The sequence below is a fragment of the Mastacembelus armatus genome, chromosome 6 (assembly GCF_900324485.2).
Source record: "Mastacembelus armatus chromosome 6, fMasArm1.2, whole genome shotgun sequence".
NCBI lineage: Eukaryota > Metazoa > Chordata > Actinopteri > Synbranchiformes > Mastacembelidae > Mastacembelus > Mastacembelus armatus.
The window spans coordinates 1,330,049-1,345,454 of record NC_046638.1 but is presented as its reverse complement, the minus strand read 5'-3'; the positions used below and the strand labels follow the sequence as shown (position 1 = coordinate 1,345,454).

Here is a 15,406-nt window from a genome sequence, read left to right as displayed (position 1 = left end):
GCTCAAACATAAGACTTTTTTTTTGTAACGTGACTGTGCTGATGTTCACTTTAACGACTTCCTGCTCTTAGTGTTTTTGTAATAAATGTTTGGTTTCTACACCTGCTGTCCTGAGATATTCTGTCTGGCTCAGTGACGCACAACACTGCAGAGGCATGACACAGCTTCAGCGAACCAAGAAAACATTTAGCCTGTTTTTCTGTGGTAAACATCAAAACAAAAGCTCCACTGGGGGAAAAAGTCTTTTTAAATTAACCCAAATGACGTGAAAGATAAAAAAAAAGCTTTTTTTTCTCGTGCTGACGGGATCATTTGTCTCGTTATCTTGAGAAAATAGATTTCTCTAGATAACAGGTTATTTTTATCTTGTCATCTTAAAATAATATTTTCTCGTTATGAGATGAACGATCCTGTTATTGTGAGAAAATGTTTCTTTGAGATAAAAACTTCTTTGATAGTGCTCAAAATATCACTGATGGCCTTTCTCATACACTATTGAATTAAAATTCACGTTAAGCAGAAAAAAACCCCCTTAGTGTTGCTGAAGCTTGTAAGACCTGAGTTGTGTTTGAGGGCGTCCAGCATTAATGAAGTTGTGTTGTCCTCTTTGTAGTGCTGTGTTATGTCAGTGAGGGACAAGACACAATATCCATCAACACTAGAAATTAACTTATATTTACCCAAATATGTCTTGAAAGAGGGCAGCGTGGTGGTTTAGTGGTTGGCACTGTTGCCTCACAGCAAGAGGGTTCCTGGTTTGAAACCTGGTACGGAACCTTTGCCAGAATCTAACTCAATTATTTTAGTAAACCATGAGCAGAAGTTACATCTTGTGCTAAATTGAGTCTAAATATAAACCCTGCTGTGTTGGTGCAGATCAGGGACCTCAGAGAACAGAGGGTCCCTGCCGACCACACGGGGTCAGTACAGGACTTCATGCCTGTTCAGTGAGTCCAACGCTCTTTGGCAGCTGCTCAGGCCACGTTTGGATCATGTCTCAGAACACTTTCTTCTCAGTTAAGCATTAAAAGTCAGATTTGTGGACAAAGATCCTAAAAAAATCCAGAACAAAGAACCACCAACACACGTGGTTTTACTTTCAGGAGGTATTTCACACAAAATCTTGTTTTTCTGGTTTTGTTGTTTTTATTCTAGTAAAAATTATTTATTTATTTATTTGTTTTTCTTTGTTTTTTTAAAGGGGAGTGGGGGGATAAATGGTTTCTGTTTTTGGACGCTTTAATCTGACATTTTGTCCTATAAATATCTGATTATTACTGAGTTGGTGGCGCCTGATTATTTTCTAATGGCTCAGAGTCGGACACAGGAGGTGAGTGGTGTCAGCTTCTTATTCTCACTGTTTTCAGTAAATCTACCTTTATACAAAGAGAACGTGATTTTTGCTTCTGTTGTGTTTTCAGTTGCTGCGTCAGAATCCGGCTCAAACTGAAGGGACAGTCCCTTAAGGTCAGTCATTCCAAGTTTCTTCTTTTGAATCTGTAGAACCATTTAGAACATGACCAATATATTATGTTGTGCGTTAAGAATTAAGTTCATTTTTAAACTTTCTTCTGCAGCCAGTTTCTGACACGTCTCTGCACATGAAGCACTTCCTGTCCACGTTACACAGCAGGTGAGTAGGCAAAGACACGAAGAGACACAAGATAAGAAGCTGAAGGAAGTGACCAAGCAAAATAGTGTCATGCAGACAATCATGTACAATCTGTGACCAGATTCAGTTACAAAAAGACAGACCTTATGCCTGAGCTTCTCTTTGCCCTGGTTCATCTGCCCTTTTTCATGGGGTTGGAAAAACCTGTGCCATTAAATTTGTTTTTGGAATAAGGAAATGCAGTGATGATGCAGTTTTTTTTTTCCGGAAGATGTTTGGAAATGTGGCTGTGAAGGGTCAGAGGTGATTCAGGCACTAAACTTAAACATGAGCAGTTAATTAGAAATGTCTTCTCGATGCTGATCTTTAGATAAGTGTCAGCAGAAATCCTCTCTCTTCTCTCCACTTCATGGTTTTCCTTCCATACCTGTAGAATAGTTTTACCAAATATGTTCTTCACCCTGCTGCTCCCTCACAATGTTGGTTATTGCAAACGAAGCAGCAGCAGCATAAAGTTCTTCAGATGGTGAATTCAAATTCAAATTTTTATTTGTCACATACACTCATACACAGTATGATATGCAGTGAAATGCTTGCACAACTGCCCGTGACCTCAGTTAATGTACACATAAAGAAATAAGAGCACAAGAAAAAGCATAAGAAAGAAAAAAATAACAAATGTGCCAAATATATAAGATAAAATAAACAATGAATTTGCAAGTGCAATTATAACTTTGCAAATATATAATAAGATAAGATAAAAATATACAGATTTGCAACGTGGATAAAAAAACAATTTACAGTGTACAGTATGTACAGTATTGGAAGGAATGGGAATGATGGGTACAATGTCCAGTGCTCCCATGTTGTAGTGTGCAAATGTACAATGAGTCCAGTATTATGTGCTTGAGTGTGCAAAAGTGTAATGTGCAATGTCCAGTCTCATGTGCAAATGGGCAGGTGTTGTGGTGTGTGAGTGGGGAGAGTGTTGTACGAGAGAGCAGGTAGGTCTAAGTGGTGTTCTCGTTCAGAGACCGAATAGCCTGCGGGAAGAAGCTTCTCCTCAGTCTCTCTGTGTTGGTCTTCAGACAGCGGAAGCGCTTCCCTGACCGCAACAGAGAGAACAGTCCATTGTTGGGATGGCTGAGGTCTTTCATGATCTTCTTGGCCTTGGTCCAGCACCGCTTGCTGTAGATTGAGTGCAGGTCAGGGAGCTCTGTGCGGATGATGTGCTCAGCTGATCGCACCACCCTCTGTAGAGCTCGTCTGTCCTGCTTGGTGCTGGTCCCGAACCAGGTCGTGATGTTTCCCGTCAGGATGCTATCTATGGTGCAGGAGTAAAAGTTCCTGAGCACCTTGGAGGGCAATCTAAAGTCTCTCAGGCACCTGAGGTGGTCCACTCTCTCTGCTGGGCTCTCGTTGATGAATGGAGTCCAGTAGTTTCTCTCCTGCTTTGTACGAAAATCCACTATCAGCTCCTTTGTCTTGCTGATGTTGAGGAGGAGGTTGTTCCTCTGGCACCAGTTTTCCAGACGTCTAACCTCGTCCAGGTCGGCCGTCTCATCGTCAGAGATCAGGCCCGCCACAACACGTCAGCAAACTTTATGATCGTTGTGGAGCTGGTAGTGGCCACACAGTCACACGTGTAGAGTGAGTTTAGCAGGGGACTCAGAACACAGCCCTGGGGGGCTCCGGTGCTGAGGGCGAGGGATGCTGAGACATGTTTGCCCATCCGTACTGCCTGTGGTCTGCCAGTTAGGAAATTGGAGATCCACTGACACAGAGACAGGCTGAGTCCCAGGTGCTCCAGCTTGATGATGAGTATGGAGGGAATTATAGTATTAAATGCTGAACTGTAGTCGACAAACAACATTTTAACATAATTCCCCTTTCTAGTGTCCATGTGTGTGAGCGATGTGTGAAGGAGATGAGTTGACCTGTTTGTGCGGTAGGCAAACTGTAATGGGTCCAGTGTGTCGAGTAGTGATGAAATGATGAAGTCTCTGACCAGCCGCTCAAAGCACTTCATCACTACTGAGGTAAGGGCTACTGGACAATAATCACTGAGGCTTACAGGATGTGGTTTCTTTGGGACAGGAACAATGATGGATTCTTTGAAGCATGTGGGGATTACTGACTGGGATAAGGAGAGGTTGAATATTTCTGTGAACACAGGTGCTAGCTGGTCTGCACAGGCTCTGAGAACTCGGCCTGTGATGCCGTCTGGTCCTGCTGCTTTCCTGGTGTTCACCCTCCTGACGGCTCTCCTCACATCGTGCTCGGAGATGATGAATGCGTTTCTCTTCTTCTCTTGCTTCTCTTCCTGTCTGCAGCCATTAGCGCAGTAACTTTATTTTGCTCTTCTCACTTTACACTTTACTGTTAATCTAATCAGTGTGTGGATGTTGACCAGGGCCTTTAAACTCTCAATGACTCACCAAGTTACTCTAAACAATCGCACATTGTCTGGTCAGAGTCTTTCATTTCACCTGCACTGATCTGTCAATTTAGACACGTCCCTAAAATTCAGACATCCCCTGGTTTTAGAAAGAAAAGGCCTTAACAATCCACCCATCATCTATACCCACTTAGTCCTAACCAGGGTCCCAGGGATCTGCTGGAGCCTATCCCAGCTCTCTTTGGGTGAAAAGCACGGGTCCACCCTGGACAGGTCACCAGTCCATCACAGGGCCACATAGAGAAAAACAACCTCACACACTCACACTCACTCCTATGGGCAATTTAGAGTCACCAATCAACCTGACATACATGTTTTTGGACTGTGGGAGGAAACCAGAGTACCTGGAGAAAACCCACACAAGCACAGGGAGAACATGCAGACTCCACACAGAAAGGCCCCTGATGGGTTTCAAACCAGGAACCTTCTTGCTGTGAGGCAACAGTGCTAACCACTTATCCAATGTGCTGCCTGCCTTAAAAATCAAAAACTGTAATCTGTAGTTTTCAGATCCATCCCTGTGAATCCAAATTCTTTGACATATGTCCAGAACCAGACTGGAGTCCACCTGGGACCAACTGTTTTGATTGGACAGACTTTACTCCTGTGTATATAAGGGCCCACAGTTCACTCTGCAGGTCAGGACAGAAATCAGCACATCAAGTCCAGGAACACTCAATAGATCAGACTGTGCTGACACAGAGACCAGGACCAGAGGATAAAACCAGTTCTCAAGCTCTGAGTTTCCCTAGGAGACACAGTGGCCTCAGTCACTGGAAAATAAAAGAAGTCTGGAACCAGCAGAACTTGGGCCTCGGTCAGGGAGACTGAGATCCAGCAGTCCCTGTAACAGAGCTTCATCAGTCCTCTGCAGAGATGGAGAAGCTGCAGCAAAAGTTCACTAAAATTATTTTATCATATTGAGAATTTCTCCAAAGAAAACAGTTTCTCTAAATGTTCTCTAGACACTGAAATGTGTTTCTGCAAAGGTGGACCACCTGTACCCCAGAAACCACCTGTTCAGGTAAATGCTCCCCTGAAGAAATCTGAAGAACCTAAGTAAGAACATTTTAATGAGTCGGTCTTAACGTAACATTATCCAAATGGAAAATTTGACTTCCTGCCTACACACAATCCTGCCCCCATATTTTTATAGCACAAGTGTTAATATGAGAGGGCCTTCTGCAGCCAGAGAAAGGTCTGGAAGCCGTTCTGAGGACAGATGCTCGGCTGGGATCAGCAGTTAAAATGAAATGATGATGTGATATTTATAGACGGCAGAAATGTGAGCTTGTTAAGCACTTTATTTGGAGCAAAATGACTGATATCAGATGCAGGTGGTGGTTTCTCTCTTTTGAACCCGTTTTTCTAAAGACGCAGAGCGGTGGAGGTTCATCTCACCTTCGGTTTTGATAATCAAGAGAAAACAAGCTGGACTTTTGTTCTGCTGTGTTAAATGTTTTTTCTGGTTCTGTAGAGATACTGACGAGAACATGGATCAGAGAGGAGGACAGAGTGGACACCTGCGACTCCTGGGACTTTCCTTTCATGGTTGGATGATACTAAACTGCAAAGGTTCTTGTGGACCATCTGCCAAGTCCAGATACGTGTAAGTCCTCAGTCAAATTGAACTTGTGTCATTTTTTTCTATCCAATTTGAGAGTCATGTCTTTGTTCCTTATGAAACGATAAAGTCTGGATCAGTAATAGTTCAACCTTCCAAAAACGAGGGACGACCTTTGTTCATCTTTGGGTCAAATCTTGATGTTGTGAGAATGTCTAAGAGTTTTTATCTCTAGATGTCAGTGTATATATCACACAAGGAAAACTCTTTGCTGAAATCTGAAGGTGAATCTGACCAGCTCAGGAAGACTCTAGGGTCTGAGCTGTGGACAGGATTTAAAGGATGTGTCCTTTTCATCCCAACTCTGTGTCAAACGGTGACGAGATGTTTGTGTTTGTGATGCAACAGATTGTGCGACCTGAAGACACCTGGAGGTTGACTTGTGTTAACTTTACACAATCATGAGATGGTGATGCAGTCTATTAAACTGAACTGGACCTTTTCAAAACCAGATGGATGATTTTATGGTTCTGAAACAGGTCTGGGTCCTGGATTTGTTTTTATGCAGAGGGGGCAGAGAAAACCCATCAAATCCTTGTTTCTGTGAATCCAGGCTGGAAACAATCCCTTTATTTGCAGTTAATGATCATTTAAACTCCAGCACCTTCAGCCAAAAACAACTCCCCAATATCTCAGAAATGACTCTGCTGACCCGCTGCTTTCACCAGCTCTGTCTTTGTGTGGTTAAATGTTTGCAGGCTGATGGTTTTATAGTGAATATGAATCATCATCATCCTTTTCCTCTCTTTTATAGCGCTCCAGTGGCCTCCAGCAGATTCCTAAAATGATACCAGGCTCCTCCTCAGCGATGCCTGATTTACAGGGAGAAGTTGGCAGCGGATGATGATATTTCAGGAGCTTGTTGGCCGATTGGTCTGAGGATCCTGTATTTCCATAAACAGGAGCTCCATATCCATATCTGATCCCTCGTATATATACACCCTGTGGATGATTTCTTCCCACTGCCACTGGTCATTGCTGCCCTGCTCCTCCACTTTCTGGTTCGTCGTAGGTGAGACCAGTTTCTCCTCTTCCTCCTCCCCAGCTCTCTGCATGTCTGAGGAGAGCTGGTAAATCGATACGACACGGCCGCTGTGTCAAATTGTTGTTTTTGTTCACCTGAGATAAGAGTCCTGACCTGAGGGCTTTGTTAATAAGAGACGAGCTGGTTATGTGATGTCAGAGGATGCACGAGGATTTTATTGGTTTAAAGGTTGATCTGCTTTGGCTTTTTAGCTTTTTGTGCCATTGAGCTGTTTAATGTTGGAGGAAAGTGTTAAGGTCTGAAATTTGGATCATCTGGATTCACGTCGCTCTGGTCTGGGTTTTTGTTTTTGTGTGGAGATGCACTCTGGTTTTAGGACTTTACAATCATTTGCTATATCAAATATTATTTTTATGGCATTTGACTAATTTAATCTACATTTGGACTGGAGCTTTCTGGCTTTGACATTTTCTTATATTGTGCATGTTAAAGGATCTGATTGAGGAAAATTCTGAAGTTTCTGGAGTTTTGGCCCAGAACACAATTCAATTAATCATTAAACCAAAATTAATACATTCATTAAAACATGAAATATTAAAAATGTTCAGCAGGAACAGTCAGTTGTCATATTAAACGTGTGGGAGAGATTACAGGTAGAAAAAAGGATGAAACTCAATGATTTATGACGACAGTGTATTTTAAAAAGCTCTTAGAAACATTTTTTCTATTTGGCTACTCGACTTGTTGATTTCCTGTAAATAGTTTTCACCTTGTCTTTTTTAAAGCATTTGTATTTCTGCCTGATTCTGTTACTTCAGTCACTTCTTGAGCCTTTTCCTTCCTGCGTGCTGAGTTGTTGAGTGTTTGGAGGTTCAGACAGTATTTTTAGCTAAAACAACTCCAGAAACATGACTCTGAGTGTGGCTGACTTGTTGTGGCAGGTTTGTTTTTGCAGTGTTTGTGCAGTGGCTGCTGTTGGCGGCCAAAGTGCTGCTGCAGCACATTCTGCCCCACGAAAGGAATTGAAGTGTTAACTCCCTGAGGATATTTAGTTTTGAACCCTTGTAATGGAGCCATCAGGGCCGACACTTGACCCCAACTCCAAACTTAGCTCTGTCACCACTCGGCCGCTCATCAACTGTTCAAATAGATCACGTTTCTGTCAGATATTTAAACGCAGAGGAGATGATTCTCAGTGTCTCCATCAGTTTTTCTAAAGTTCTGATCATCTCTTCTCAGGTTGTGAAGACAAGAAACCACCAACATGTCTGAGTAAGTGTTGACTCTTGTTTATTGATTTATTGATATTTAGTTTAAAAATGGTGATTAAATATGAAAATGAACTGTTGAGAAAATACGAATAAATTATAAATATGAAGAAAATTTGGGAGAATAGGAAAAAAATAAAGAAGTGAGGTTGAGGAAAGAAAAGAAATGATAAATGATGGAGTGCCTGAGGAGAAAGGAGTTTTTCAGAGTATGAAAAAAAGCACCAATATTAACAAACTCTTCCAAAACTGATCCAGAGTCATTTTCCACCTGTCAGTTTTAGAGCAGCTGGATGAGTCAACTGGACACTAACAGTGATGTTTGTGCTCTTCACAGAAAAAAGATGACTTCGAGCCGCAGGCATCATCTGAAGGTATGACGTAGAGCTCAGACCCACCTGGACTCAGGAAACTGATCCTGAAACGATTTGGCCCCAATGTGTCAGTATTGTTGCTGCAAACGTATACTGGTGTTACTGTGGAGGTCCCTCAGTAACGAGACCTGACAGATGAGACCGAAAGCTTCTTTTTAGCATCAAAATGTGTAATTGCATTGGATTGTGTGAAATCAAATTAATGTCCACATTTAGAGAAGAAGCTTAATGGGACCAGAAACCTGCTGAATGAAATGTTAAAATGAACATTATCTCAGGTGCTTCAGCCTTTTTCTTCTGTGTTGCAGAGTGTGATTCTGCAGATCGCAGCAGGCTGGATTGAACAGGAGAAAAAGGACGTAGCAGCTGCCAAGGAGGCCTACCTGGCTGAACACTGCCCTCCACCCAACCTGGGCGGAAACCAAGCCACCCTCATGGTGAGCCACGCCATGGCTTCAGTTTTTAGTTATTTATTGGAGACGTGTTTCATACATCTACACTCCACAGGAATCGACTTTTACCTTAAAACAGAGCTGACTGTAGGAATCATTGAGGATACAGTTCTTTCATTTGTTTTATCTGATTTTATGCAGATGATGTCTTTTTTTACTTGGCTGTCAAATACAACATATTATGTCAGATGTCTTTACTATTATCACTTATTTGAAGTACAACACCCATCAGTGAAGGGCTGTTTTCAGTTGGTCATCTTTCTTTTCATTTAGGAAACCTGCAAAAAGCTGCACGCCCTCATCGACAAAGTAGACGAAGAGAGGTACGACCTGGCGGGCAAAGTGGGCAAGGCTGACAAAGAGGTACACCTCCTCCTGCTCCACAGCTGCTCGGCTGTTGTCTACATGAGTGTAATTAGCCAAAGGGCTGCATGGCCTTGTTAGCCTCTTCGCTACGTGGACACGTCCTGAACTGTTTGAATTCAGTTCACTGTTGTCATTTAGTGAACATGTCACGTGGTTTTTAAGTTTCAATATCAAACAACAGTGAGCTAAAAAAAACAACAAAAACCTTAAATTTGTAAAAACACTGTAATCTGTGTGTTCAGCCTGTTGAGGGTGTGGTTGTGTCAAAACTAGCTAGTGGTATTTAGCTGTTAAAAAAAACAATATAGTTGTTCTTTATTTCATAAACTTAAAATGAATCGTGTCACATGAAAAACTTTAAGATTTGAAGAATAATAAAGATTAATGCTGTAGGGATGTATTTATTTCTTTTCCTTTGTAAGCAACTTTAACAAAATGTGTCAAAGGAGTTAACATCCATTGTTTTACCTAAAGGCTGCATCCCTTTAGTTAATTTCTAACTTTAATTTCATTTTTCATCATTTCATAGATGGATGTAATAAATTTAAAGGTTCCTGGACTCGGTGGGGTGGGAAGGGTGCTCAGAAGGTTGCATTCTGCAATCTCAACACTAGATGCCGCCAAATCTTTCATATTAGTTTCTTAAAATGGAAGAGTCCAAAGCTGATAAATATCAAACTCTCCAAAATACCAGTAGAAGTAGCTGCTGTGATCCAGCCAACAGTCATGAAAGCATCACATGTTGGCTGTAAACCAAACCACCGTGCTGCTTTTGGTTTGAGTTCACCTTTAAACTACTTGGTTGCTCTTAGATTGATGACCTGAAAATGAAGGTGATCGACCTTGCCGGGCTGAAGAAACCTGCTCTGAGGAAGGTGCGTATGACCGCTGATGCCATGCTCAAAGCTCTGCTGGGCTCCAAACACACAGTCAACCTGGACCTGAGGGCCAACCTGAAGCAGGTGAAGAAGGAGGTGAAGGAGGAGGTGAGTGTACAGGTGCACGGTGGGACAGGAAGCGGCTTTAACCAGTTAGAGCTGCTGACACCTGCTGACTGTGACTGTTTGTGTCCTGCAGCCTGCAGAGGCCGTTGGCGACTGGCGTAAGAACATTGAGGACAAGGCTGACAGGAAGAAGATGTTCGAGGCCTCCTAAACAGTTTATCTCTGCTCTTGTAGTTTCTCTGGGCTGTTAGCGTTTCTATGGAATTGAAATATCTTGTCTCATTAAATCTGTCACTTTCAGCTTGTTCTCACTGTACATTTGTATATTGAGTAGTTCAGATTATCGTTTAGTCTCATCTCTCGCTCAAACATCGGACTTTATTTTGTAACCCAAATGTAAAAGATAAAATGTCACAATAACAAAGCTTGTTTTCTCTTTAATTAAAATTCACGTTAAGCAGAAAAAAAACCCCTTAGTGTTGCTGAAGCTTGTGAGACCTGAGTTGTGTTTGAGGGCGTCCAGCATTAATGAAGTTGTGTTGTCCTCTTTGTAGTGCTGTGTTACGTCAGTGAGGGACAAGACACAATATCCATCAACACTAGAAATTAACTTATATACAACATATTTACCCAAATATGTCTTGAAAGAGGGCAGCGTGGTGGTTTAGTGGTTGGCACTGTTGCCTCACAGCAAGAGGGTTCCTGGTTTGAAACCTGGTACGGAACCTTTGCCAGAATCTAACTCAATTATTTTAGTAAACCATGAGCAGAAGTTACATCTTGTGCTAAATTGAGTCTAAATATAAACCCTGCTGTGTTGGTGCAGATCAGAGACCTCAGAGAACAGAGGGTCCCTGCCGACCACACGGGGTCAGTACAGGACTTCATGCCTGTTCAGTGAGTCCAACCCTCTTTGGCAGCTGCTCAGGCCACGTTTGGATCATGTCTCTGGACACTTTCTTCTCAGTTAAACATTAAAAGTCAGATTTGTGGACAAAGATCCTAAAAAAATCCAGAACAAAGAACCACCAACACACATGGTTTTACTTTCAGGAGGTATTTCACACAAAATCTTGTTTTTCTGGTTTTGTTGTTTTTATTCTACTAAAAATTATTTATTTATTTATTGTTTTTCTTTGTTTTTTTAAAGGGGAGTGGGGGGATAAATGGTTTCTGTTTTTGGACGCTTTAATCTGACATTTTGTCCTATAAATATCTGATTATTACTGAGTTGATGGCGCCTGATTATTTTCTAATGGCTCAGAGTCGGACACAGGAGGTGAGTGGTGTCAGCTTCTTATTCTCACTGTTTTCAGTAAATCTACCTTTATACAAAGAGAACGTGATTTTTGTTTTCTTTGTTGTCTTCAGTTGCTGCATCTGAATCCAGCTCAAACTGAAGGGACAGTCCCTGAAGGTCAGTCATTCCAAGTTTCTTCTTTTGAATCTGTAGAACCATTTAGAACATGACCAATATATTATGTTGTACGTTAAGAATTAAGTTCATTTTTAAACTTTCTTCTGCAGCCAGTTTCTGACACGTCTCTGCACATGAAGCACTTCCTGTCCACGTTACACAGCAGGTGAGTAGGCAAAGACACGAAGAGACACAAGATAAGAAGCTGAAGGAAGTGACCAAGCAAAATAGTGTCATGCAGACAAATAGAGAAAATACAGACAGACAATTAGATATTAGGTTCAAATAGCTATTATGCTATTTCATGTATTTAATAGATAAAATGCTGTATTGTGAATGTGCTGAGAGAGAGAGGTATTTAAACAAACCTTGTGAAATGTATTAAGACTGAACACAGGAGACAGAATCTGATCCTGGATTTTCTGGTTTATTATGTCTTTATTTTTATCTGCATGTCCAGATAGCACCTGCCCCTCTGACGACTGCTGAGCACATGGAAGATTTACAGGATGAACGGTCAAAGGATGAAGGTATTTCAGGCACTTTTTGGCCTGGTTGTGCTCCTGGTTGCTCATGGCCATAAAAGAAGGACCTCCAAAACCCTGTCCAAGACCATATATACCTCCCATGGACACCAGGCTTCAGCCTGAGACCTCATCACCGTCTGCCCGTCCTGCAGCTAGTCTCTGCTGCCATCCTCATCGTCACTTTGTAGGTGAGAAAATACTTTTACTTTGTGGGTTTTGTGGCTAAAGTGAAGCTGATGCTCTTTGCCAAAAGAGTTTTAACCCTTAGAAGTCTAGGCCTGATGGGCCAACGTTCATATGTTGTAATATTAAACACATGGCAGCATTAATATTAATTAGATGTGTGAGTACTTGAAGGTCTGTGTGTTCTGGGCCTGGTTTCTTACTGTTGTAGACTTTGTACGTTCACATTGTGTGGTGAGTGCAACAGTCCTTTCAAAGTTAAATAAAAGGTCCCCACATTAATGGATAAACACAGGAGGATTTCCTGTTTTCATTTCAAACATTTGACTTGTTTTCCTGTTTGACTTCAATGTTAAATCTGAGTTTTAGCCTCACACTGAGCTCCTGAACAAGTTATGGATGGTTTTTCTATTTCTCTCCATAACCTGTTGAATCAAAAACAAAAGACATCATCTTCTTTGTCCCTGCTGGCTGGATTGATTCATCAGGGCTCAGCTGAGGGAAAAGAGTCAAAATGTTAATGGAAGCTAAAACTTTGGTTTTAAACTGATGTGTTTCAACCATCAGATGTCTCGCCGGTGGTGCTAGTTCGTTCCATGTTACTGCTTATAGAAAGCTCATCGTAAATATCAGTGCTGACCTTTGACCCTGGTGACCTCAGGATTTTTTGGATCCTGAATCCTGAAGTTTCTATTATTACAACAGAGAAATGAAACAGCTGCAGTTTGTCCAGATATAATGAATAAATTAAACCTTTATTGTCTCTAATTCTGAAGTTTGTCATTACAGTAACTTAGTGTTCATTTTGATGGAAAAATAGAACTGATACGTGATCATTAATGTGAATAGTAATTTATTTCCACACAAGGGCACAACTTATGTTTTTAAATCACTAAAATATTGTTTTTTTCAATTCTCATGTTTTTGTTCTGGCTTTCCTCTTGGTTTTGAATATGAACAGAGTCTGAGACTAAAAAGAAGCCAAGATGTCTGAGTAAGTGTTGAATTACTGTCACTGTTTAACATTTAGCCTGATGTTGCAGATGAACAGGAGAATCTCTGAAGGTTGTTGTTAATATCATGTTTTCACTGACTGCAGGGGGAAGAAGATGACGTCGAGCCGCAGGCATCACCTCAAGGTACGACTCCGTTAGCAGAACTTCCATCATTTTCCTGAAAACATTTTCCCCACATGCTGCTCTGGATGTATAAATGTGCTATTCACTTTAGTGATGTCAGTGCTTCGAGCTTGGTGTTGAACCTGTTTGCTGTCTGTTATTGCAGCTTAAAGAAAAATAAGAAATGTTGATGGAATCACTTCTTTGTCCTGCAGAGCTTGATGCTGCAAATCGCCGCTGGCCTGCTGGAGGCAGAAGCTAAAGAAACTGCAGCTGCCAAAGAAGCTTATTTAGCAGAGCAATGCCCTTCGCTCGACCTGAGCGGGGACCAGGCGGCTCTGATGGTAAAAACACAAACGATAAAAAATAGGAGCTGAGGTTGTGATGGGCTGATTTTATGAGGAAATCTGATTTCTTGTGTCATCGACAGGATTTCTGCAAAAAGCTGCACCAGGCCATCGACAAGATTGACGAGGAAAGATACGACACTGAAACCAAAGTAACAAAGGCAAACAAAGAGGTAGACACACCTGGTGTCATGTGATGTGGATGGTTGTTCTGATATGTTGCAACCCTCTAGTTTTTAATGTGCCACAGTCTGTTTTGGACTCTGGAGTTAGATAATGGTCCTGTGTTTGTGACCCCTCAACATGTGGCCTGATCTAAAAAGGCCCATCCGACCACAGTGGAAATAGCCTTTTTTGTTAAATCAGAGTTGAGGCCTGTCAGACTCTGAGCCTAAAAAGCTTTATTAGCCTAAAGCAGGGGTCTCCAACCCTGGTCCTCGAGCGCTACCATCCTGCTAGGTTTCCCTGCCCTACCCACTGCTAATTACCTGGATCAGGTGTGTTCAGCCAATCATAAAACTGGAAGGGCAGGGATACTTTGGAAACCTGCAGGACAGTAGAGCCCGAGGACCATGTTTGGAGACCCCTGGCCTATATACTAAGCAGCAGGTCCTGGATCTGTGAAGGACAAAATCCAGCTGCCAAACCAAGTAGCTCCACTGGTATCTCTCACCTCATGAACCCTCAAACACCTCTATTCTCTAAACTGACATGGCCTCTGGGTTATTGCTTGTGTCCCTTCTCTTACACACTCCCTTTCCCTGCAGAAAACCCTAACCCTTAACTCTGACCCTGATCCTTACCCCTGACCCAAAACCTTAACCTTAACCTACCTCCTAGCCCTAGTTCTTAATGATGGACCTAACCCTTACCCTGACCACTAACCTAAACCCTTAAGTCCTTAATCCCAGCCTAAGACATTATTTGACAGGGAATTATGATGAAATTGATGGAACTGGAACATTTTAGTTATCTGCTGAGTCTTCAGGTCAGGGTTCGTACAGTCCTTTAGGCTCTGTCTGTGTTTGCAGATTGAGGATCTGAAGATGAAGGTGATCGAGTTGGCCGGAGTGAAGAAACCCGCCCTGAAGAAAGTGCGTATGTCCGCTGACGCCATGCTGCAGGCTCTGCTGGGCTCCAGGCACAAGGTGAACATGGACCTGAGGGCCAACCTGAAGCAGGTGAAGAAAGAGGTCAAAGAGGAGGTGAGTCCAAGGGACACGATCATTGTAGGCGTTTCCATGGTGACGAACGTGACCTGCATCCCTGTGTTGAATCTGTTCATCCTTCAGGCTGTCGAGGCCATCGGAGACTGGCGCAAGAACATTGAGGACAAAGCTGACAGGAAGAAGATGTTCGAGGCTTCGTAAAGACTTTTTGAATCTCTGTTTTCACTTTCACCTTATGCCTGAGCTTCTCTTTGCCCTGGTTCATCTGCCCTTTTTCATGGGGTTGGAAAAACCTGTGCCATTAAATTTGTTTTTGGAATAAGGAAATGCAGTGATGATGCAGTTTTTTTTCCAGAAGATGTTTGGAAATGTGGCTGTGAAGGGTCAGAGGTGATTCAGGCACTAAACTTAAACATGAGCAGTTAATTAGAAATGTCTTCTCGATGCTGATCTTTAGATAAGTGTCAGCAGAAATCCTCTCTCTTCTCTCCACTTCATGGTTTTCCTTCCATACCTGTAGAATAGTTTTACCAAATATGTTCTTCACCCTGCTGCTCCCTCA

General features: G+C 42.1%; 2 protein-coding genes across 4 annotated transcripts; both read left to right on the top strand.

The window, feature by feature from the left end:
* The first annotated feature begins 241 nt into the window (after positions 1-241).
* LOC113132918 (troponin I, fast skeletal muscle-like) lies at positions 242-10,383 on the top strand. Of its 2 annotated transcripts, XM_026311365.2 has the most exons (10): positions 242-1,467; positions 1,578-1,633; positions 5,548-5,679; positions 6,449-6,706; positions 7,919-7,951; positions 8,285-8,321; positions 8,630-8,758; positions 9,047-9,136; positions 9,952-10,125; positions 10,217-10,383. In XM_026311365.2, exons 5-10 carry the CDS (start codon positions 7,944-7,946, stop codon positions 10,292-10,294), a joined length of 516 nt encoding a protein of 171 aa, XP_026167150.1. In that variant the 5' UTR covers positions 242-1,467; positions 1,578-1,633; positions 5,548-5,679; positions 6,449-6,706; positions 7,919-7,943; the 3' UTR covers positions 10,295-10,383. The 2 variants fall into 2 exon arrangements, with proteins under 2 accessions (XP_026167150.1, XP_026167151.1); XM_026311366.2 differs by lacking the exons at positions 242-1,467; positions 1,578-1,633 and having other exon boundaries at positions 5,440-5,679.
* Positions 10,384-10,538: 155 nt separating this feature from the next.
* LOC113132915 (troponin I, fast skeletal muscle-like) lies at positions 10,539-15,171 on the top strand. 2 transcript variants are annotated; one of them, XM_026311361.1, is made up of 10 exons: positions 10,539-11,362; positions 11,455-11,500; positions 11,611-11,666; positions 11,961-12,215; positions 13,172-13,204; positions 13,310-13,349; positions 13,544-13,672; positions 13,759-13,848; positions 14,707-14,880; positions 14,968-15,171. In XM_026311361.1, exons 5-10 carry the CDS (start codon positions 13,197-13,199, stop codon positions 15,043-15,045), a joined length of 519 nt encoding a protein of 172 aa, XP_026167146.1. In that variant the 5' UTR covers positions 10,539-11,362; positions 11,455-11,500; positions 11,611-11,666; positions 11,961-12,215; positions 13,172-13,196; the 3' UTR covers positions 15,046-15,171. The 2 variants fall into 2 exon arrangements, with proteins under 2 accessions (XP_026167146.1, XP_026167145.1); XM_026311360.1 differs by having other exon boundaries at positions 10,539-11,500.
* Positions 15,172-15,406: the final 235 nt, after the last annotated feature.